Source organism: Zonotrichia albicollis, chromosome 18 (assembly GCF_047830755.1).
Source record: "Zonotrichia albicollis isolate bZonAlb1 chromosome 18, bZonAlb1.hap1, whole genome shotgun sequence".
Taxonomy (NCBI): Eukaryota; Metazoa; Chordata; class Aves; order Passeriformes; family Passerellidae; genus Zonotrichia; species Zonotrichia albicollis.
Window position 1 is genome coordinate 11,345,817 of NC_133836.1, and position 22,017 is coordinate 11,367,833.

The window sequence follows — 22,017 nt, forward strand, 5'->3', positions numbered from 1 at the left end:
GGAAAATCAGGATGTGACCTTAGATCACTCATTCTGTGGAGCAGCACCATTCCCTGCTGCCTTGCAGAACAATCACTCTTATCTTAATTATCTGGGATGTCTCATAGCAGTGCCCATGGCTATTTCAGGCATTAAGTTGTTTTCCATGTAAACCAGATTGTCCCATGTTGTACCTCCCCAGTGTTAACTTGGAAACCTTTTACTCACTCAGGCTTGTTTAAACAGTTTGCTGAAGCAGAACATTGTCCCAGCACTGAAAACAGGGGGGAAATGAAGAAGGCAATGGGTCATGCCTAAGGGGTGATGGTGGGAAAGATTAAGCTGTCAGTGGGGAGCTGTGAGAAGAATGGGGTTATGGCAGGACTGGGAGTTCCCAGCAGCAGTGAGACTCTGACAACATGTATGTCACATTAGTTACAGTTCAAAATTGATGGGGTGTAAAGTTGCCTGGGAAGTTTAATAAAGAGAACAAGTAGTGTGAATGTACTGTATATATAAAACACACTAACCTTAATGTTCCACAGTCCATGCTCTTTCATTTCCACTGAGGCTGCTTTGTTTTTCCCTCCTTCTGCATGTTTTCTTTTCTCTCTGGGGAAAAAGAAATCATGATCAAACTCTGTGGTGGTTTCCCAGGGCAGAGCACAGACACCCTTCCTTAGTGCCTGGCTTGCATTTGCCAGAGCAGCATTCCCAGTTTGCCTTTTCCAGTTCTCAGCACTCTGCTGTGCACTCTCAGCCTTTCCTGACTGCTGTGCCCTGTCTGCATTCAGTGCTGAGCTGCTACAAGGGCCAGAGCCCTGCACTCAGAAACCCCTGTGGTGCTGAGCTGCTTTGTTCTCTTGTGTTTTGGGCAGGATACAGAGAGGTATTGGCTTGATTCATTAGTGACTTTGGGGCTGTAGCTTGCCACTGCAAATACCAAAGGCCACAAGGGGACTGGAAGGAGCAGCAAACAGACAGAGTGGCTGGTTTGTATTTTCCTGTTTGGCCTGAGCTTTTGGTGGAGGCTGTGCAAAGAAGCCCCTGCAATGGAGTCTGTGAGGGTTTGAGCAGGTCTGTCCTGTCTGCACAGAGCATGGAAACAACCCAGTGGCTCTGCTTCAATGGGGATGGGGCAGGTCACTCAAACCAAGCAACTGGAGGAACAGTGGAGAGGAGCAGTAAATTCCACTGTCAGTGCAGAGGCAGCAGCTGCACAGTGCCTCCCCTGCCTGAGCTTGCTCAGAGCTGCCTCCCTTTGCCACGCTGGCCGTGGATTGCATTCTTCTACTCAGTGTTCTTCTTTCAGGTCACTGATCTCCAAATCAGGCCAGAAGACAGCATGGCCCCATTTGTCCTCTGTGCTGGAGCATCACTCTTGCTAGCTCATGTCCTCACTGTACTCTCTCCCTGCCTGCTCCAGCTGCCCTTTCCCTCTGTGTCTCTTGCTGGCCTCAGAAGGTCAGTCATCACTTGGGACCATGGCTGAAGCTTGATTGAAGTCCCAGTGACAGCTCTTGGTTTCCTGTTGACTCTGTTATGTCCTGCTGTGACTTATCAGACTGTTAGACCTGATCTTCCTGTCTCACTCAGTGTTGCTGAGAGTTTATTCAAGCTTTGCTCTTTTAATAGCTTCCATCATTTTGCTTTGTTATTTAAAAAGCACCTTGGAGGAGTTTAGGTTTTTCCCCCCCTTAATTACTTGTTGTTTTTGCCAGTGATTTATGCAGGGTTGGCTGGGTCAGGCAGCCCTGGTGCCTGCTGTCCCTGGCTGTCCCCATTCTGTACAAGGCATTTTCCAGCAGGAGTCAAACAGCAGGAGGGAGTGCAGGGGTCCTGCCAGCTCTGCAGGAGAGTTCAGAAACAAGGGAGCAAGAGGCAGCAGCAGGTACATGGAGCTTTACTTGTGGCCCTGGCTCAGCCCCAGCAGTTATCCAGCGAGGAAAAGTCTCTGTGAGCTCTCAGCTCCAGCATGGAAAAGTCTTTGTGAGTTCTCAGCTCCAGTACTCTGCTTCTGCTTGTTCTTTGTAGCAGTGTCAAAGTTACTCTTGAGAGAGAGCAGGATGGTTTTATTTTTTAACAGCTATTTACTTGATTTTGTTTTGTGCTGTGACAGGAATTCCCTGGTCATTACTGAGACCATTCCCAGTAATACCTGTTAGCTTAAATAAACCATAACTGGATTCTGCTGGACTCTTCCTTTGAAGTTTTTGGCAAATATTCAAACCCTCTTTCCCCTTTAGTCTTAAACTATAAATAATATAACTCCCTGCTATAAATAATACACTCAGTGACTCCATTCTAAAAGCATATGGAAAACTGGTTCCCAGCAAGAGGATTGGCTGTGACTGTGTCCATCAGCAGGGCCATTTTGGCAGCTTAACAAGATGACTCCTCAGAGCTGGAGATCAAGCTTTCAGGAATAGTTAGCATGGTTGCTCCTCATAGGAAACCAGACACTTCAGAAATGGTTTCCTCTTGATTCTGGGAAAGAATTCAGTTGTTGAAAGAAATCAAGCTTCCAGCACGGAAGTTGAGGGTAGAACAGCCCAGAAGCTGGCCAGCTCGTAGGGCCCTTGGCCAGCCCCACAGGCGGGGCGGATCTGCTGCGCCGGAGTTAAAAGCAAACCCCCTTGGCCAGCAGTGCTGTGTGTGGGGTCACTGAGGCACTGAAGCCAAGCACTGCTACCCATCCTCTGCACAGTCCCAAAATGTGGGAGCTGCTGGTTGCTGACAATTCCTTACAAGGGCTCTTCAGGAATTTCTGCCAGCGTTGCACCTACAGGAGCCGGTCCAGTTGGCCATGGAAGCACGTGTGTGCTGGCAGCATCCCGCTGTGGGCTCACGGCCGTAGCAGAGCGCGCAGGGAAAAGGTTGGCCTCGCTGCTTCTGTGCTGCTGGGGGTCCCTGCAGAGGGAGGAACTTTGCTCTCTGCTGCTTGCCTTTCCATGGGGAGTGGGGAAGGTTTGGGTGGGGGCTTGTGTCTGTAGCGGTCAGCAGCACTGGGCTGCTCTGTTGATGATCCGGGTGTGACCATGACCGTGTCTAAGCTCTCCCAGAATTTCCTGCAGCTGCCATTGTTCCCTGCCAGAGCTCTCTGGCTTTGCACGGGGCTCTGTGAGAGGGGGGAGCTGTGCTGCAAAGCAGCTCTGGTTATGACTGCCTGTTTGCTGACAGCAGTAAACTCAAAACAGTTTGCTGCAATTGCCTCCTCCTGCTCTTACTGTGCCTCCGTGTTCAAGAGCCAAGCGTTACAAAGCTGTCGCAGGAGGCACTGAATTCTTGCTTTGGCTGTTCCAATGCCTGATCAAGCCCCCAAGAAGACAGCTCCTCCTCTCTCTTGCCAGTCTCCCTGGAGCTGAGTGCCACTGCTCAGGCCTTCAGATGTGTTGGGGCTCTCTCAAGGCAGTGGTGGGATTGCTGGGTGACATTCTGGCACTTGAGTCAGCTGCTCCCAAGCCTCACAACTGTCCACTCAAGAGATCAAGCAAAGCTGAAGATGAGAGATTGGAACTTGTTTCTGTTTAATGAGTGCTTGCAACAGCAGGGTCTGGTGTTCTTCCTGCCTCTATGCTCAAATAGAAATGAAAAGGAATAGGCTGTTGGAAGGACAGCTTTCCAGGATTTCTCAGCAGATTCAAATATTGGTTGTGCTCCCTGAGGTTGCCTTTATTGTTGAGCAGACACTGCTCTCGTGTTGCTGGGTTTTCCATGCGTATGAACCCTCATCAGCCCTGTTTAGAGAACTGCACAATATCCAATACCTGGTTTCCCTGAAACCAGGGAAACTTGGAGTGTTCCATAGGTTTTCCTATGGAAAAGAGAGAAGGTAAAAGTGATTGTGCTCTGCTCACTTGCAGAAGCCTCCCAGGCTAGCTGGTTTCTCTGAAATCCGTTCCTAGCTCATGGGTAACTTCTGTTTTCCAGCTGGACCCACAGGCACTGCAGGACAAAGATTGGCAGCGCACAGTCATCTCAATGAATGGGGTAAGTGTGCAAACAGAAATTAGCTCTGCTTCTGTACCTCCTGTGGGCTTTATTTCTCTGCTCCTCATTGCAACATGAAGAAAATAAAAGAAAATGTTTAAAAAGTGACAGCTGTTCTGTTTGGTTCAGGTGGAAGTGAAGCTGTCAGTGAAGTTCACCAGCAGGGAGTTCAGCCTGAAGAGGATGCCGTCCCGCAAGCAGACGGGAGTGTTTGGGGTCAAGATTGCCATTGTCACCAAGTGAGCTGATGGGTCACGTTTCTCCCCGTTGTGTTTCAGGAAGACAACTGGCCAGTGGGGTGCACCTGCCTGTGTCCCCTTGAGGGGTTTGGCAGTCCAGCCTGCTCCACTAGTGTAGGAGGGTAGATGTGGCTGCAGACTGGAGGTGCTTTAGCATCTCTGAGCTTCATTTTTTGCAGAGATAAAAACCAGTGTGCACACAGGCTGTTTACTGACAGCCTATCACTCCTCTGAATTCCGGAAATCCCCCTTGCACTTGCCTTCTCTGTAGTTAGCTGACATGTCACAAATTTCCAGAGCCACTGAACAGTGATGTTTCCTTTCCATAATCAAAAATGTTCAAGGTCTTTGGATCCCATTGTATTATTTTAACCCCTGATCTTTTGTCATGAATCATTTGCCAGCAGAAACCTGTTTGTTCTGTTGTATGGTTTGGGAAGTGTGGTATTTCCTCCCCATGGAATTGCATCAGTTTGAAATCAACAGAGTTGCTATGGATCCAAGGGCTGCTTGGGAATCCTCTCATTACCTGGGCAGGCTCTGGGGGCACTGGGACTTGGCCAAGAGCTCAAGTGCTCGAAGCTGCAGAACAGCCAGAGCAGGGCTGACACAGTCAGAGCTTTAAAAGGAGTTTTTCAGCTCAGTCCTGACTGCCTGCTCAGACTTCCTACCTCCCCGTTTGCCCAGGGAAGTGTTGGGGTGCTTGGAGCCATCCTGGCTGCCTGGGGAACGGGCACAGAGGGCCTGGGCTGAACTGAGCCCTTCCATCTGGAGAACTGAAGAGTGAACTGAGCCCCTGTGTGTGTCTCCCTCAGGAGAGAGAGGTCCAAGGTGCCGTACATCGTGCGGCAGTGCGTGGAGGAGATCGAGCGGCGCGGGATGGAGGAGGTGGGGATCTACCGCGTCTCCGGGGTCGCAACCGACATCCAGGCTCTGAAAGCTGCCTTTGATGTCAGTAAGTATTTGGGTCTGATTTTTCCCTTTGCTCTCTCAGAACCTGCCTGAGCTCCCTGTCAGGTGGCTGTGCTATTTTTAATCTTATGTTGCCCAAGAAGCGTTAAGAAGTAGAGCTTCTCACTCAAGGAAAATAATTTTAACCCTGGCTGCATATTTTATTTACTGATATAACCCAGGACATAAAACAGGATGATCCTTGTACCAAACCATGGTTTTTTATTCTTCCCAGCAGAGATGAAATGATGGCTTTACCTGCCTTGCCAAATCTTTGTAAATGGCAGACACCTCTCTGGGGGAAAACATCAGCAATCAGCAGTCATAATTTCTTCACTGTTGTGAGGTGTCTAGATTAATAGAAGTCCTTAAAATAAAGAATGTTTTGTGAAAGCCAATGTTCCTTAGAATTAGGAGGGGTATTTATGTAAGTGGGGTTGGGTGGTCAGGACTTCTCTCCCTAACTCCATCTGGACTAATGTGCACAGGCTTAGAAAATTAGATCACTCTGAGCAGCCTTTGCAAAGCTCACTTTGATCTTGAGCAGAAAAAGGCTCCTTACTGGTGCCACACTTAAAAGAGTGTCCTGTATGTCCCAAAAGGCACCTGAGATCGGGCAGGTGAAATGCTTCCAAATTGCTGAGGTACAAAAAGTGAAATTTTTCCCTACTCCCAGCTTCTATGTGATGGTCCAAGAACTGTTCAAGCCACACTCCAACAGTCACAAGATTCGTGCCAGACACCCAAATTCACCCTGCCTGCACTTTTCCTTCAGTTTCTAGTGGAATTTCCTTCATGTTTTCTTTTCAATCACCCTAAGATATCAAAAACCAGATGAATCACTGCTAGTGCAAGTGAGGGTCTTTCACAGTTTGAAAAACAACTTTTTTCATTTCTGTGAAATGCTGGCTTACACTGCTTTATGAAAGCAATGATGATTGGTGTTTAGTTCAGGGAGAGGGGCTGGTTTTGTTGTTCTTAATAGTAACAAAATGGAAATGTAAGCCCTGAATAGCCTTAGCTACACTCAATAGGGAGTTAGAGAATCTCAGAATCTCTTAGTGTAAGCTGTTAGAGGCAGGGAATTGGAATAACAGCCACTGTCAGTAATAAAAGTTGAAATGCATATAAATACAGTCAAGTAGGGCTTGTTCAGATCAGGCCAGGTTTGCTGGCACAGCACAGCTAGCCCTGGGAGGGTGAGGTTCCCTGGCTTGCTGTAAAGCAATGAAGTGATTGCAGTCATTTTTACAGTGCTTCTCAGCTGGAAGGTTGCTCATTTAATCTGGAGAAATGTAAACAGGAAAGCTCCCAGCTATTTGGGCAGAGAGGAAAGATAAACAGACCCAAGGCGAGGAAGAGGAGGAATGCAAGGCCAGCAGTCCCTTCACCCTTGCTGTGCTGTCCCTGTTTCAGATAACAAGGATGTGTCGGTGATGATGAGCGAGATGGACGTGAACGCCATCGCGGGCACCCTCAAGCTGTACTTCCGGGAGCTGCCGGAGCCCCTGTTCACAGACGAGCTGTACCCCAACTTTGCCGAGGGCATCGGTAGGTGCAGCACGAGGGGCAATGGAGGCTCTTCCATGGGAGGCTGCTCTTAAAGCATCATAAAACCCGGATTTAGAGTGTTGGGCAAAAGCTGGAACAGGCTGTGAGGGCAGTGGGATGGAGCTCACAGTGACATTGCCTTCCCAGTGGTGCAGTATGGGTGCCTGCCATGCTGTGCTGCGAGGCCCAGGTGTCTGAGTGCCAGCCTGCCTGCTGGGGCCCTGCACACCCACTGCCAGGCAGCCTTCAGGGAACCCCCTTTGCAGGGGAGGGGGATATGCACCTCATCTTATCTTGATGCAAAGAAAAGCATCAATGATTGAAAGCCTCAAAGCACTTGAACTGCTTTGAAAAAGAGAGAAAAGGATTCTTAATGCATTTGTGAAATAAAGGAACGAGATGCTGTGGGGTATTGATGTGCAACTCTGACCTTCTGGCCCATGATGATGTGCTCACAATCCTTTTGGGACCATCCATATTGGCTGTTCTGGAACTTGGCTCAGTCAGTCAGACTTGCACTCGCTGCCTGTGGTGATGTCTTGTTCTCTGTCTTGCAGCACTTTCAGATCCTGTTGCAAAGGAGAGCTGTATGTTGAATCTGTTGCTATCACTTCCAGAACCCAACCTTGTGACATTCCTTTTCCTTCTGGACCATTTAAAAAGGTAATATGTGGTTCCTTCAGAAATGCATTTAATGTGTAAAGCATCAGCTATTTTGAAATGTGGAACCTTTTCTTAAATACCTGCTGAATCACAGAAATGAGGAAGTATTTGCTGATCTGCTGGGATTGTTCATCAGATAACTATTGTCTCATACTCCCTTAGTGAGGTAGTAAATCCTGCATTCCATTTCCACTCATACTGAAAAAGGATTAGGACTGGAGGAAAGGAATAACAAAAGAGTCAGGGCTTATCTATTGCATATGCAAATTTCTGCTGCAATGTCACTGAGACTGCACCTGCATCTGGATCCACACACCAGGAAAGGTTTTTGTACAAACCATGAAGATTTACCTATATTTAAGGTCTAGGGAACCTTGTCTCAGAAAGTGTCTAAAATCCAATACAATCTATTTTTTAAATTCCAGCACTTTGCCTAACTGCAGTTGTCAGTTCCTTTTGTAGTCAAGTCTTTCTGATTTTGTATATGTCTTTGTAATATGGTTGTACCTGTGAAAAAGTATTGTCATGCATTTGGCATTATTTTAATAAGCTGGCTTAATGCTTGCCCAATGTGTTGATTTGCATAAGTATGTTGTACATATCAGAGACTGTCCCTGAAGACATGAAAGATCATCTTGTGATTAAGAGTCTGGATTAAAATCCAGGAAATCTGGGCTTTAGTTGTGTTTCTGCTGCAGACTTTTCTGCCCTTGGGCAAATTTTTTAAATTTTGTGCCTTGGTTTCTCATTTAGAAACTCAGATATTTATGAAGGTCTGCCTTGTGCATTGTTCCTTCTCCCAGGGTTGCTGAGAGGGAAAGCATCAACAAGATGTCCCTGCATAATCTTGCCACTGTCTTTGGACCAACACTGCTCAGACCTTCAGAGAAGGACAGCAAAATCCCTGCCAACCCCACCCAGCCCATCACCATGACTGACAGCTGGTCACTAGAAGTCATGTCCCAGGTAAAATCCTGAATGTGCCATTCCCTGATGTGAAGACATTTCCTGGGAAAGCACAGACCTGTGGCAGGCCTGGCTCAGTGACCTCACTGGGTTTTCATGGTCATTTTTTGGGTAAACATAAAACAACTTTTGCCCTCACACAGACATTTTAGCTTGTCTGTAGAACAGTGTTCCTTCAGGCAGGTCAATTTGCATCTGTACAAATATGGTTTTTCCTGAAGGAATGTCTGTGTGTGTGCTCCTGCATGGGAAGAGTTTCTGGGGAGCTGTGTTCCAGCACCATGCTGCTGGCCTGGGATAAAAGAATTGGCAGTGTTTCCACAATGCTCCTCAGCACTTAAACACAACAAAATTCTTTGGCCACTGCTGCCTTTGAAGGCAGAGGATTGGAGCACAGAGCCTGTGTCACTGAGTCACACTGGTTTGTATTTCTCTGTTGAGTAATGGCAAATTCTAGATTGAATTTTTTCAGTGCTGGAACTTCCAGCACAATTTTTCCACCTGGAATCTAAAAAAGTGTCTCTGAAGCACATCAAGTTCTACTTTTTCTGCTGCTGTTACACAGCATATTAAATACACAGCTGCTAGATGTCCCAGAGAGAGCTGTGTCACTTGCTCTCACATAGCCTGGATGAGAGTGAATTTTTACAGGGCTTTATAACCTTGTCATTTCTCTTTCCAGGTTCAAGTTCTTCTGTACTTCCTGCAGCTAGAGACTATCCCTACCCCAGACAGCAAGAGGCAAAGCATTCTCTTTTCTACAGAGGTGTAGGTGCCTGCGGTACCAACAGGACACAAACTGCTTTTGGCAAACTCTGTCACCCTGGGAAAAAGATGACTGGTGTTTCCTCAGCCTGTTCCTGGGCTGGGGAATCCTGGCCCTCAGTGCTTCTGCAGTTTGGTACCCAGAGACAAGCTGGAGAGAATGGAGAAAAACCTCCTTGTGCTGGTAGAACCAGAAGTGAGCAGAGATGGAGCTGTGCGGGATCTCCACTAGAAGGAGCAATAGACACTTGGACAAATGCACCACACAATGTGGTGGTTATTCTTGTTAGGAATGTGACAGAAGGTATTCCTCATTTTGTGGATTTAATTTATCATAAAGAAACTTCAAGATTTCTACTGGACCACTTGATAGGACACCCCTTTTTGGGAGAGGGGACGTTAAAGGATATATCACAACTGTGTCTTTAATAACTGCTGTTTTTCAAGTACTGTTTGAGGCCACAAAAATAGCATTGCTTTGCAAGAGGAAGGAGAAGAGAAGGGTCTGGGATCTAAAATTCTCTCCACAGAAATTCAAGTCTTGATTTGAATATGGTTCTAAAGAAATCAAAGAGTGTAATGTACAGCTAGAACTGTTGGCTGGTTGGGGGCTGGGTTTTTTATTTTGTTTGTATGATTTTTTGGCTCACCCAGCCCTTCCCATAGAAATGTTTGTACACCCCAGGGAAGGAGATGCCCTGCTCTTGCCTATGTTGCACTTCTGATGGATTTTGTTGGGTTGAGACAGACTCAACAAAATAAAATAAATAAATACAGTAAATGAAAGGCAGGGAGAATAACAGTCAGTGATTCTGTTGTTCATTTGCTTATAAAAGCAGGGGCACTGTTATCCAGGAAGGATTGCTAAATTCCTTAGACCCCACCAAACTTAATGAAAATTAATTGGGAAGACTTAATACCCAACACTCCAAAGAAAACACATTATCTCTGCAAAAGTAATTGAAGAATTTGTGGATTAAAAAAAAAATCAATAGCTCTCAGTTTGGCTGGCTGCTTACTCCAGACATTTATCAGAACTTTTTTTTTTTTGATACTTGAATTTTTGGAGGCTTTGTACATTGTTTCTACAAGAGTCTTTTTCTGATAGATACAAACACTCTGAAAAAATGCCAGAATGTACTTTATGGACAATCTAGCAAGTAGCATGCATTGTGAATTCTCCAGAAATTCCAACTCTGTTTTAATTAAGAGCAGTGCAGAAATTTCTGTGGAACTCCCATCTAGCAGTACAAAAGATCTGGCCAAACACCAAGTTTTTATTTCCCTCCCTAAATCAGTTGAAGCTCCAGGGGTGGAAAAGGCAGCAGGATTTGTGCAGGGAATTGAAAGTGCAGGATTGAATAGCTGGTGTCCAGAGGCAGCACTCTGGCTCTGAAGCAGTTGTGCCAAACATCCTGGGGTGGGAGCAATGCCATTGTCCTAAACTATCCCTGCCCCCACTACTCCTACCCAGCTATGCAGCATCCATGTAGTGGCATCTGCCCATCATCATCCTGGCTGGAAGTACAGCTGGAACACAAGGGAAGGGATTGGCACAACAAGGGGAGGGAGGGACAGATGTTGAAAGATTGGTAGGGTCAGGTTGTCAACATCATTTGCAGGGAAAAATGACACAGAAAGCAACTCCTCTTGTGCTGAATTGCACATTTTCTGATGGGTGATCTGCAAACTCTCAATTTAAAAAAAAATAGCAAAGGAGTGTTTCAAGCAAATAGAAAAAAAAAAAATTAAAGGGAAATGATTTTGTAGTCACTGTAATTCTGACTGCTGCAGAATATTAGAAATTATTGTACTGTGAAGTTGCAAAATCAGAAAGGAACAAATATAAATTTCAATTTTGTGAGTATATCAATATTTTGCATGCTTTGTAAGGATTCTTATAGGAATTTAATATTGCTTAGTATCCCTCCCTCCTTAGGTCTGGGAGCAAACCTCTTTGTAATGTAATGTACAACTAGAAATTCCTTCTCTCTTGTATGTATTTCCACAACATTCCAACTTCTGAACCCGCAAAAAAAAAAAAACCTGTCTGTAGTAGGAAGTGCTTTTTGGGGGAGGGAGGGAATGAAGGCAAGGAAACTTGAAGGCTTAAGATTTCGATTTTTTAAATTTTTATATTCATTTTTTGCCTGTTTGAAGGTAAAAATTGGTCACAATCCTGCAAAACCATTGACTTGAGCCATGTTGTGCAGAGCAGTAAAGCATTCTCTGTGTGTGTTTCTGTGTATTTGTTCTCCCTTTTCCCCAGCAGCCCCACAGCAATCCTTGCACTCCTGCCTGGGGGAAGGACCTGAGGCAGGAGCACTGCTGGTGGCTTCCTGGCAAAGGGAGAAAAGCCAAGCTACACCTGCTGCTGGGTGCTAGCCTTTTCCTTTGGTGTTTGCAATCCGTGGCTGCTCCTTGCAGTGTTGAAACTGGAAAGTAATACCATAATGACTGTGCCAATTTACTTTTGCCCAACGTTTTAATTTTTTATTTATATAGGAAGTTAATTTTAATATTAGATTACTGATCTGTAGTATGTAACCATGAGAAAATTGCTTTTGCTTTGGTTACTGTGACAGGTTGTTGCTGTCAGTCTCTCATTACAATGCTCAGTTCTAATGTAATGTTATCTAACATGCAGGCATGTGGATCAGGGAAAAAAGTTAATTTAACTTAACCCATTAATTATTTCTGTTAAGTATGAATATGTTTTCCCCAAAGCTGGTAATTTTGGGCTGGAAAAGATAGTGGATCATATTGCTGATGATGAAATAATGGACTGATTTGAAATATGAGAATTTATTTCTTGAATTTCCTTTAATTTTGCAATTCATTTTTTTTCCAATAGTCTTATGTTTTCAGAAATTAAGTATTTCCAAAAGGCTTTTATGTTTCTTTCCCAGGGATGTTGGTTGGGTTTTTTTGTTTGTTTGGAGGGGTTTTTTTGTGTTTTGGCTTTTTTTTTTTTAATAAGCCTTATCATACTTAAACAAAAAGGGAAATGCAAAACTTGGCTTCAGAAAAGGCCTTCTGATTTCTCCTCTTATACATTCCCTTGTGAGTTGTGTCAGAAAATTGAATTCTTTAATTTTCTGTGTTAAAAGGTACAATATAAACAACACAAGAACAAGAAGTTACCCTTTATGTGTGCACTGGGAGATTTTGCTCCTTCAGTTTCTAATGCATTGGAGAGAATTTTTTACAAATGTCACTTTCAGGAACAGGAATCTGAAATGTTTAACTTTTCAGCTAAGGAAATTCAGGTGATTATGATAGTCTGTGTCTCTCCAGTTTAAGGAGGGGAATAAGCATCAGTTTCTTGGCATTTAGAAATTACCTTCAAATTTCTTGTGGGTTTTTTTAACACTGAATAGGTTTTTAAGTAAAATTTTACAAAGTTAAGTCAATGAAGGGAAAAGTTTTCAAAGATGGACAAGAAATAACAGTTACTAGCTCAGAGTCAGCTTTGTGTTTGTGTATGCTTTGTACGGGAGGGAAGTGTCAAAAACCAAATTGAAATACATCCATTCAAATGCTGCTGGTGTTCTTTATTCTTGCACATTTTTAACGAGTTGAGGTAGTAGCTGAGCTATTTCAGGCTGTATTTTAATGCTGCTATTTTTCAGTGTATAGCTAAGGGCAGGATGCAGCAGTGGGGTGCCCGTCCTTGCCAGTGCCCACTGCCCACCCCGGCTCTGGCACCACGCGGCCCTCGTGGTGTGGCCATGAGCTGGTGCCACCACAGCTGGTGGATATTTATGGCAGGTGCAGGATTTTTACAGTTTATTAGTTTTACCTGTTGAAAACTGTTTTATGGTTGTTCCTGTTAGTTTTCTATGAGTTTATTTAAAGAAATGGACTGTTCCTTAAGGAAGACCTGGATCTCCAGATTAGTTTGTCACCTGTGTAACACTGGAAGGCATCACAATGTGTCAATTTACCTTAATGTGCCATTCTTTCAAGTGTGTATCAAATGTAAACTGACCAATGTGGTTTTGGAAATGTTTAAAGTCTGATGGCAAAACCCCAACCTTGTCTGATTCCTCGCTAGGTAATCCTTTTGTTTCAGTGCTGGTCACCTACTGGGATAATTTTACCAGATGTGGCATTCTTCTTATGGAAGTTTTAGTATAAAATGGGAAATGTTTTAAGAAAAAAACTTCCCCTTTCTCTTTTTACTTAAATTCAAGATGACAGGGATTTGTAATAACAGGAGACCAATACATTTGTGCAGGGACTTGGGGGGGATTTGCTTCTGTTCCTTGAAGAAGAAAAATAAAGGGCAATTCCCAGATACAATCAAATTCTCATAGGATATATAAAGTCACTTGTTTATGCTCTCTTAAATTTCTGCTCCAGGGATGTTTTTCTTTGTAGACTTTGCTAACACTGTCCTACTGCTATTAGTGAAAAATAAACATGGTACCATTCCCTTCCTTTAGCACAGGGCCTGTACAAACTGAGATACTGCAGCCTTGGACTGGTATTAGCAATGCTCCATTCTGAACTAGGATGAAATAAATGTTCATGTGTGTTCTGTGAACTTTCTAATTGAATGGAATTAAATCCATGGATTGCCCTTAAAATCAACAGAAGCTATAAAGGAAGCACTTATAGTTAATAGACTGTTCCTTAACAGTCATTGGGGAATGAAACCATCACAAATGGAAAAGGGAAGCAAAATCAGGAATTGCTCAAGGTCACGTTGCTTGGGACTAGAATGAGGCTCTCATTTTGAGTTCCAGAAGGTGGCTCATGCCCTAGATCACTGAGCAAAGGCTCTCCTGCCAGGAAATGAACATGAACATGGGAATGGCAGGAATTTAGCTAGAGCAGCTTCACAGTTCTGATGTGTTGTAACCCCTCTTTCTTGCTAGTGAGCATTCACAGTTCAGTGCTAAGAAAGCAAAGCTTATCACTTGCTCTCTACATTTCTCCCTGAGGCAGCAGCTATAGCACCTGTTTGTTAAAGTAGGTGAAACCACCACAAGGAAGAAAAAAGCTCCTAAACTCCTAGAACCACAAAGGTGGATTATTGCTTAAGGTAGAAGTCTGGTTTTGGGCTGCAAGAATCAAATGCCACAACAGCTGTAATGACAGAAGGGTTGGGGCAGTAGGACCAAAGCAAACCTGAGTTTGTGTTGCCTTGAGTCTCCCTTCCCTGACCATATCATTAGATTTATGCCTCTCTGGTCAAGCAAATTAATAAATCCTCTTGTCCAGAATTAGAAAATGACTAAATTACCTAGTTTGCCTCCACTGTTAATTCTCTTGTGCTACTATCTTACAGTGACATTGCTGGAGACCACTGCAGAATGTGCAGCAGTTTTTACATCATTTATTTCCTGCTGCCTTGTTTTACCTCACAGTAAGACAGACCCTTCCTTTCCCAACAGAACCACTTCACATCTTTCTGCTCTGTAGAAATACCACACTGAGAGGTTCCGTTTGTAGCAGAGCTACAGAGCAGAGCCCTGGAGATAATTAAAATATTTCCAGTCTTCTTGTGCAGAGGGGACCAGGTAGTGCTAAAGTTCTGGGCTCACGCAGGGCTGTGTTGTGAGCTAAGTAAAATTCTGTCATTTACAGCTGTTCAAGCATATTGGGAATTAATAGAATTACAGAGTGCCCAAACCTAGCAGAAGTGTTCACTCTACTGCTTTGTCTTAATCACAGTCATGTTCAAATCCTCTTGTCAGAAATGGTTCACCAGAAGAGAGAAAGTTTTATTTTGTGCTAGAGCTCTTGCTTGTGTAACTGCTGTGGTTTTTCCCCTGTGGTAGGATGTTCTGAGGAGACATTCTACAGATGAGCTGTTTCTCTAATCTGCAGGATGATTTATACCACACAGCATTTTATATCCCTGTGGATGTACAAAAGGGCAGGCTTGTGTACAAAACAGCTTCCTGCCTGCAAGGAGGCTCCAGCAGCTTCCTGGAGTGACCCCAGGCAGGGTCACAGCAGCTCCAGCCCGGCAGGGAGCAGGGCCTGGCTGCTGCTGGGTGCTCCCATCTCCCCTGGGCCAGTTTGACCAGGCTCAGGAGGCAGCTGAGAGTTCCTTCTCACTGCACCCAAGTGATCGGCTGCTGATCTAGAGCAGCTCAAAATTCTTCTATTTTAGTCCCATTTTGGGAGAAACAGGGGCAATGCTAATTTGGGATTATACAAACAGCTGAAAATCAATTTATATCTAAAACCTATCTCATATCTAGTAGATGGTAATGTAAAAGCTGCTATAGCAAAAGGTCATTTCTCCACAAGAGCCTCTTCTACTCCCTGCCTTCTTCAGTGCTTCTTACAGCCTAAAAGAAGTCTTGGCTTGGGTTTCACAGTCACATCCAAACTTGCAGAACCCTGGATAAAACTTAGCTATGCAGGGACCAATGTTTCAGGAGTACTAAGAGTGATTACCAAGGTAGCAAAAAGAGGGTAAGGAATTGTTGTGTTGGGATAATGAAAAGCATCACAATGAAATGGTGAGTTTAAAATGATCTCACAGCAGGACACTAAAATGTTGTCCTTTCTGTGTCTGTCCAGCAAAAAAACCAAAACAAAACAACTCAACCTTCTCTTGCCTATGTAAGTTGTGTAGTTTGTTATCTCTAGTATTATAAGTGTTTATAATCCATGAAGAATTCCAAGGAAAGGAGTTAAGACTATTTATTTAAATATAAATACAATTAAATTATATAATTAGTCCTAAATTATCAGATGTAGAAGACAAACAACTTGTTATTGTTTGGATAATTTTGGGTTTCATCAGAGCTAATACTGTTGGCATTATTTTAAACACTACCGTGTTAGGGAGTCAGTTTTTGACATTTGATCCTGCTGTTGGTAGTGCTTCAGTATCTCATAGTGCTCAGTTTTGGGGAAAGAAAACCTAATCCTAATAGTTTAATATGGAAAGGTGTTGAAACCATACTGCTAAACATCTCTCAGTTCAGGCCCAAAGAGAAGGGGAAAGGGAAAAATTGTCATTTTGGATTTTTTTTTTCTTTCTGAGAAATGTGGTATGAAAAAGGGATCCAAGAACTGTATTTGGGGGAAAAACGTCTTAAGGCATTTGTAGCCTTTCTTTGTACACAATGTTAAATAAAATCTCCTGTATCTATGTTGTCAGGTTCTTTTGGTCTTATTTAGATAAAAGTGGGTCTATATTACACTGAATGTGTGAATTGCATTCAGCTGAGTTTGCTGGGGGCATGGAATTTAACACTGCTGTTTCAAAATAAAAGCTGTATCTTGTTTTACAAGGTAAAAGCTGTATCACCTAAAATGTAGAGGTCAGTACAGAGAACTAAACTGGAACAACTTGAATGTGTGGAAATAGTTTACATGGAAGGTAGAGAATAGAGCAACCCAGTCCCTGTTCAGATCTGTATGAATCCTTTTGTAGGAGTTCTGCTTCAAAACCCAGCCTGTCTCAGACTTTGTCACCTTCCCCCTTGTGTGCAGAGCACTTGAACTGTAGTCAGTGTTTACTGAGAAATCAGCTCTGGCCTCCAGTTCTTCAAACACTGCATGAAATTAGTGGGATTTTGTAGGAATCAGTGTGGAAACTGGATCAGTTATTTAAATCAAGTTAACTTGGTGCTTTATTTAAACATTGTTTAAATTATTAATGTAATTAAAGTACATTTATGTTTGAATATAGTCCAAATTTAATATAATATATAAACCTTTCTACAATAAAAAGATACCTGCTTGAAAGCTCTCTAGCCCATTTCATTAAGTGTGGACCACAAAGATGACAGGGTTCCATTGCAACATTAGATAAAAATAGATAAAATGTAATGCAATGACTGACTGCATTGTTTAAAACTACACTGAGTGTCATGCTTACCTTCAACTGGGCAAAGGAGGGGAAACTCAATGACTGTTGCTAATACTTCTGACTAATACATCAGTGGTGTGATGATATAATGTAAAAATGTGGAATTCTTCTGGCAAATGGTTCTCCCTGTCCCAGAAAGTGAACCTGTGAAGATCAGCCTCTGGATGAGCCTGGGAGGGATCGTGTCCTGCACCGGGCACTCTGCACCCACAACCAGCTCCTACCGTGTCCAGCTCTGCTCTGACTGCCAGCCTGGAGCATCCCAGCCACTCCTCCTGGATGCTTTTCCCCCGTTGAAGGCCCCCTGGTGCAGCCTGAGCAAAGCAGCCAACACACCTGCAGCACCTGGAACGAGAGGGAGTGAACGGAACCTGAGGCTGGAGCAGGATGAGAAAGAACGTGAGTGTAACAAGCACGGATGTTTTGTGCAAATTGCTGCACCTGAGCAGGTGTCTCTCCATTTTCCAGGCTGCCCCGGGGCCGGCGGGATCCAGCTGTCGGTGCGAGCAGGATCAGCCGTCCCTGCCCGACTCCCGGGACATTCGTCTGCTCTTTGTTAGAAGCCTGCAGTTATGGAGATTCTGTAATCCTCAGGGGCAGGCCAGCCCAGAACTAACCACAAAGAGAAAGCGTTCCTAGCAGACAGCTGAACCGCTCTCACACACGTTACAGCACACAATGCTGCCATTTAACGCGGTTTTCTCAGCGACCTTTCAAGTTCCAGAACCAAGATCCAAGGGCATATGCACTGTCAGCGAGCAGCTCGTTCATTAATTCACTGAGCTGAGCGGCTGCTTCCTGCTGCAAAGCAGAAAGCTGAGAGCCCTTTGTGGGCTACCGTGAGAAATACATTGTTCAGAACAAATGCAGCCACTTTTCACATCCTTCATACACAAGCAGTGCCTTTGAAATGCCATTTTTTAGCTGATAACTTCAAAATCAACCCGAAGGTGGAAACAGGACAACATTTTGCTGAAGGTATCGTGAAGCAGAAATTATAGCAGAATAACATTGGTCATAGTGTAGGAAAATAAACATCATTATTATTTAAGTATAAAGGAGCATTTCACTGTCAAACGAGTGCACCTTCTCTGTGCATGGGAATCCCCACCAGGTAGGAGCAGGCAGTGACAAAGAAATGGCCAAGGAAGGGCATCTCATGAAACTGACTTTGTAAGGCGCACAAACAGAAAAATGTTCCCACCATGTAAATCAAATGATGTTGCAATATCTGGCAGCACACATCCTGCTAGTTTGAGAGGGAATTCTGATGTAATAGAGATATCATTTACTTTGATTTATAATATTGAAAATTTAACTTCACCAAAGATAGTGAGGGGACTGTAAATCATACTTGCCCTACCAGTCTGCAACCTACAAATTCTGTATTCCTGTGAATTCTAGGAAGGAATGTACCTCAGGGGAGAACACACAACTCAATCTTACACTGAAATGTTTCTTTTGCTAAAACAGCTGAGTTGGGAAAGCTTTATCCTAAATAGAGGGAAACTTTTACAGGAATGTGTCAAATCAGCACATTGTCTTCATTACTGTGTTCATAGCATTTCCCAGGCAGCGTCTGTAAACACAAACTCTGCTATACCTCCCACCAAAGCACCCACGCTGCAATTTGGGGTTATTAACTTCAGTTGCTGGCTGTTCGTGACAAGTCAAACATCCTGCGCAGTGATGGGCTACACAGCTGAGCTCAGTTTAGTGCGTTTGAAGGGAGCTCAGACTCTGAAAGCTTGTGTGCAGGAGTTCTTGTCACCTAAGAAGGGAGAGCTATTTCCTACCACAATGTGCTGGTTTTGGCTGGGGTAGAGTTAATTTTCTTCAAGGTGGCTAGTACAGGCCATATTTTGGATTTGTGCTGAACAGTGAAGAACACGCTAGCCTATTTAAGCCACGACACACATTTAAACATCTACTTCTCACTCGAATGAAAAGCTACAATTACAGATCTGGACAGTAAGGTTTACAAGACCCACAGCTCCCTCACTCACATTTCCTGCGCTGTGCGCACTTGGTGCTGGAGCTTAAAATATGCATGCTTATTCCTCCGCCCCAAAAACCCCACAAAATAATTGATTTTTTCACCAGTCCCAGATGAGGGCCCTGGGCTGGGGCCATTGCTGCCCTCCCACCCCTCAGCAACGGAGCTGGGGAAGGGTCCGGAGCACAAGTGTGATGAGGGAGCTGGGTCTGGAGAACAGGAGGCTCGGGGGACCCTCTGTCCCTCACAGCTCCCTGACAGGAGATGAGGCCGTGAGGGGTCGGGGTCTGCTCCCGGCAACAAGGGACAAGATGAGAGGAACCGGCCTCAGGCTGTGCCAGGGGAGGTTCAGGTTGGACACGAGGAGTAATTTCTCCACAGAAGGATTAATCAGACATCAGAACGAGCTGCCCTGGGGGGTGATGGAGTCACCGTGCCGGGAGGTGTTTGAGGACAGTCTGAACGTGGCACTCACTTCACGGCCATGTTCTAGATGACTCGATGTGTTGGGACACAGATTGGGCTCCACGACCTCAGAGTTTTTCCCTCTACCTGAAGCCGCTACCCCGCGGTTCCGAGGCTCAGGTGCGGACCAGCCCCGCCCTGAGGCAGAGGCCGCCCTGAGGGCGGGGCCGCCCCGCGCACGCGCCGCCCGTGCCCGCGCCGGCCCCGCCCTTTCCCCTCACGGCCCCCGGGCTGGCGGGGGGCGCGTGCGCGGTGCCGCCAGGGGGCGGGGCGGAGGCGGGCGGAGGGGTCCCTGCCGTGCGCGCGCCCCTCCGCGCCCCCCCCGCTCCCGCCGGCCCGGCCCGCGCGGTGCCCCCGGAGCCGGGGCTGCGGAACAGCGGGAAGGAGGCGGCGGCTGCCCCGGTAAGCGCCGAGCGCCGGCGGGCACAGCCCGGCCCCGACCCCCGCCAGCCGGGGGGTCGTCCGCGGCCGCGCAGGCTCCGGTAGGGCCTGTGTCCCGCGCCCCGGCCGCAGCGCCTCGCGGCCGCGGGAAGCCCCGCGCGCGGCCCCTCCTCACCGCCTCCCCCGAGGGGCCGCGCTGTCACCCCCGGCGGTGACACCGCCCCGCGCCCGCTGGGGTCCCCCGCGCCTCAGGGGCCGCCGCGGCACCCTCCGGCCGGCCTGGCGCTGTCAGCCGCGGTGCGCGGGGCTGGCGGGGAGCGGCGGAGCGGCCGCCGGTGCCGGCTGGCGGGGAGCGCAGCCTGGCCCGCGTCTGCATCCCTGGGGGAATCGTTCGCTTCACGCTGCGGGCTGGGAGAGGGATGGTGGGTGCGTGTGCAGCTCCCTGAGGGGGAACGCGGAGTGCCCGCGTTCAGCAGCTTTCCGGCTGGGTTTGGTGTGTTCGGGAGCACCTTTGTCTGCATTCTGGTCTCACGCTTCTCTGGAGCGCGGCTTTTCTGCCTTTTTAGGGCTGAAGGAGACTCTAAGTTCCAGTTTTGTGCCTGCTGTCTGCCATCCTGTGCCTCGCTTACCTTCCAAGTCTGTCATAACCTAGTATTACTAGGGATGTAGGAAGGCAGGTTCCTATAGCTGGGCCAAATCCGGTCACCAGCCTGCTCTGAGGGTTCTGTACGCTGTGTCTTTAGAGAGAAAAACAATGCAGTGCTGTGCTGATGCTCTGCAAACTGCACCCTCCTCTCCACAACACCATCTGTGGTCGCATGAAGTGTCTGTCTGTGCTGGGATCTGGAGAACACAGTTCTCTTGTAGCAGAAAATGTGTCATGTAAGTGGCTCTGCTGGGTGAAAAAAGCTCTAAGGAGCCTTGGGTTCTGTTGAAGGGCATAGTCTGTGCAAGCTCCGCTCACCCCAAGAGCAAACATAAACCTTCTGGAGCTGCTTCCTGCTTTATTAATGGTGTGGACTTTGGCTGCTGAAAGATAGGCAAACTAAAGCCCCTGGCTGCTTTTAACACTGGATCACAATGTAGGGCTGTAGTAGCTCAGAAGAAGAGAAGCAGTTTCTTCTCTCTCTCCAGCCTCGTTGAGTGTTGTTAGGTAGTTGCTAACAAAATTGAAAAGAGAAGGTCATTGTAAATAGTCTGAGATTAAAACTGGAAACTGAGACGGGAGTAGTCTCATGTTTCTTGTAACACTGCCACTTCACTTTCAGCTAATGGAAAAACCAGATTCCAGGCTGGTAAACTACATGAAGTAAAGAAAAAAACCCCTTGATTTCTCAGGTGTTTTCGTATGGATGAAGATACATCTCTGTTTCTTTATTTTTTGAATATGATGCATAATTGGGAATAAAACTTCTCAGATACTTTTAACATATTTTCCTATTCCTGTCAAATAAAGGGCCATCTAGTAAGATTATGCAGCCCACATTTTCCCAGTTATTTTATCTGCTCAAGCTAATTGCTGACATGTGCTTTAGTGATCATCAGTAAAGATCTGTCTTCTCTCTCTGATTGTTTGAGGGTTTGTTTTATTAAAATCTGATGATGGTGGAACACAGTGGGAAAACCTCAGTGCAGGGATTTCCAGGTGTCATGGACTGTTACCTTCTGTTGTGATTTGCAGCTCTGGGGTATTTTTCATTTCCCTTTGTGCTTTAGGCTGGTGTGATCTCTGTGGCCTTTTAGGCATCTGCCAAAGGTGTCTTCTGCATCAGGAAGAACCTGGAACTAAGGTTTCTATCAGTGGAGAGTGTGTATGGACACAGCAAATCAAACTTGGGCATTAGGCTGAGATCTGGTAGGTGTTTGGCCACATCATTGCCAGCATGGGCACTGGCATGGCTTGCTTGGGCCAGCTGGAATTTTCCTGAGCCATACATGGACATCATTTAAAGGTGGCAATTGCCAGGGCTAAAACTTCTTGAGTTTTAGAAGTTTTTGTCTTCAGCACAATGTTGGGATGAATATTTTTATCTTGGGGTGGATATTTTGATGCTGCAAAGATTTACTTGTACAAAATAAATCTGATGTACAGTCAATTTTATGTATTGATAGCTATGTACTTAGAAGTAACGTTTTGCAGTCAAATTTGTGCCATTTTTGCTTTACTCTTGGTATGAAGGAGGAAAATGGATTCTCAGTAGGTGGAGGCTATGGAAACTCCTTAGGAG

The 22,017-nt window shown here is 45.7% G+C and overlaps 2 protein-coding genes across 4 annotated transcripts in view; both read left to right on the forward strand.

The window, feature by feature from the left end:
- The window catches only part of BCR (BCR activator of RhoGEF and GTPase), a 100,008-nt gene extending 83,776 nt beyond the window's left edge, over positions 1 to 16,232 (forward strand). The window contains exons 18-24 of the mRNA XM_074554125.1: positions 3,910 to 3,969; positions 4,099 to 4,208; positions 5,024 to 5,163; positions 6,576 to 6,710; positions 7,268 to 7,373; positions 8,177 to 8,339; positions 9,022 to 16,232. Of these exons, the coding sequence (XP_074410226.1) occupies positions 3,910 to 3,969; positions 4,099 to 4,208; positions 5,024 to 5,163; positions 6,576 to 6,710; positions 7,268 to 7,373; positions 8,177 to 8,339; positions 9,022 to 9,111 (804 nt within the window). The 3' untranslated portion in view covers positions 9,112 to 16,232. The remainder of the gene's footprint in view (positions 1 to 3,909; positions 3,970 to 4,098; positions 4,209 to 5,023; positions 5,164 to 6,575; positions 6,711 to 7,267; positions 7,374 to 8,176; positions 8,340 to 9,021) is intronic.
- A 3,437-nt stretch (positions 16,233 to 19,669) lies between these two features.
- Positions 19,670 to 22,017, forward strand: part of SPECC1L (sperm antigen with calponin homology and coiled-coil domains 1 like) — a 69,143-nt gene continuing 66,795 nt past the window's right edge. For 2 of the 3 annotated variants that reach the window (XM_074554592.1, XM_074554594.1), the window contains exon 1: positions 19,676 to 19,810. The gene's annotated coding sequence lies outside the window, so the exon portion shown is untranslated. Of the gene's footprint in view, positions 19,811 to 22,017 lie in introns of all 3 variants that reach the window. The other variant, XM_074554593.1, reaches the window with a different exon arrangement.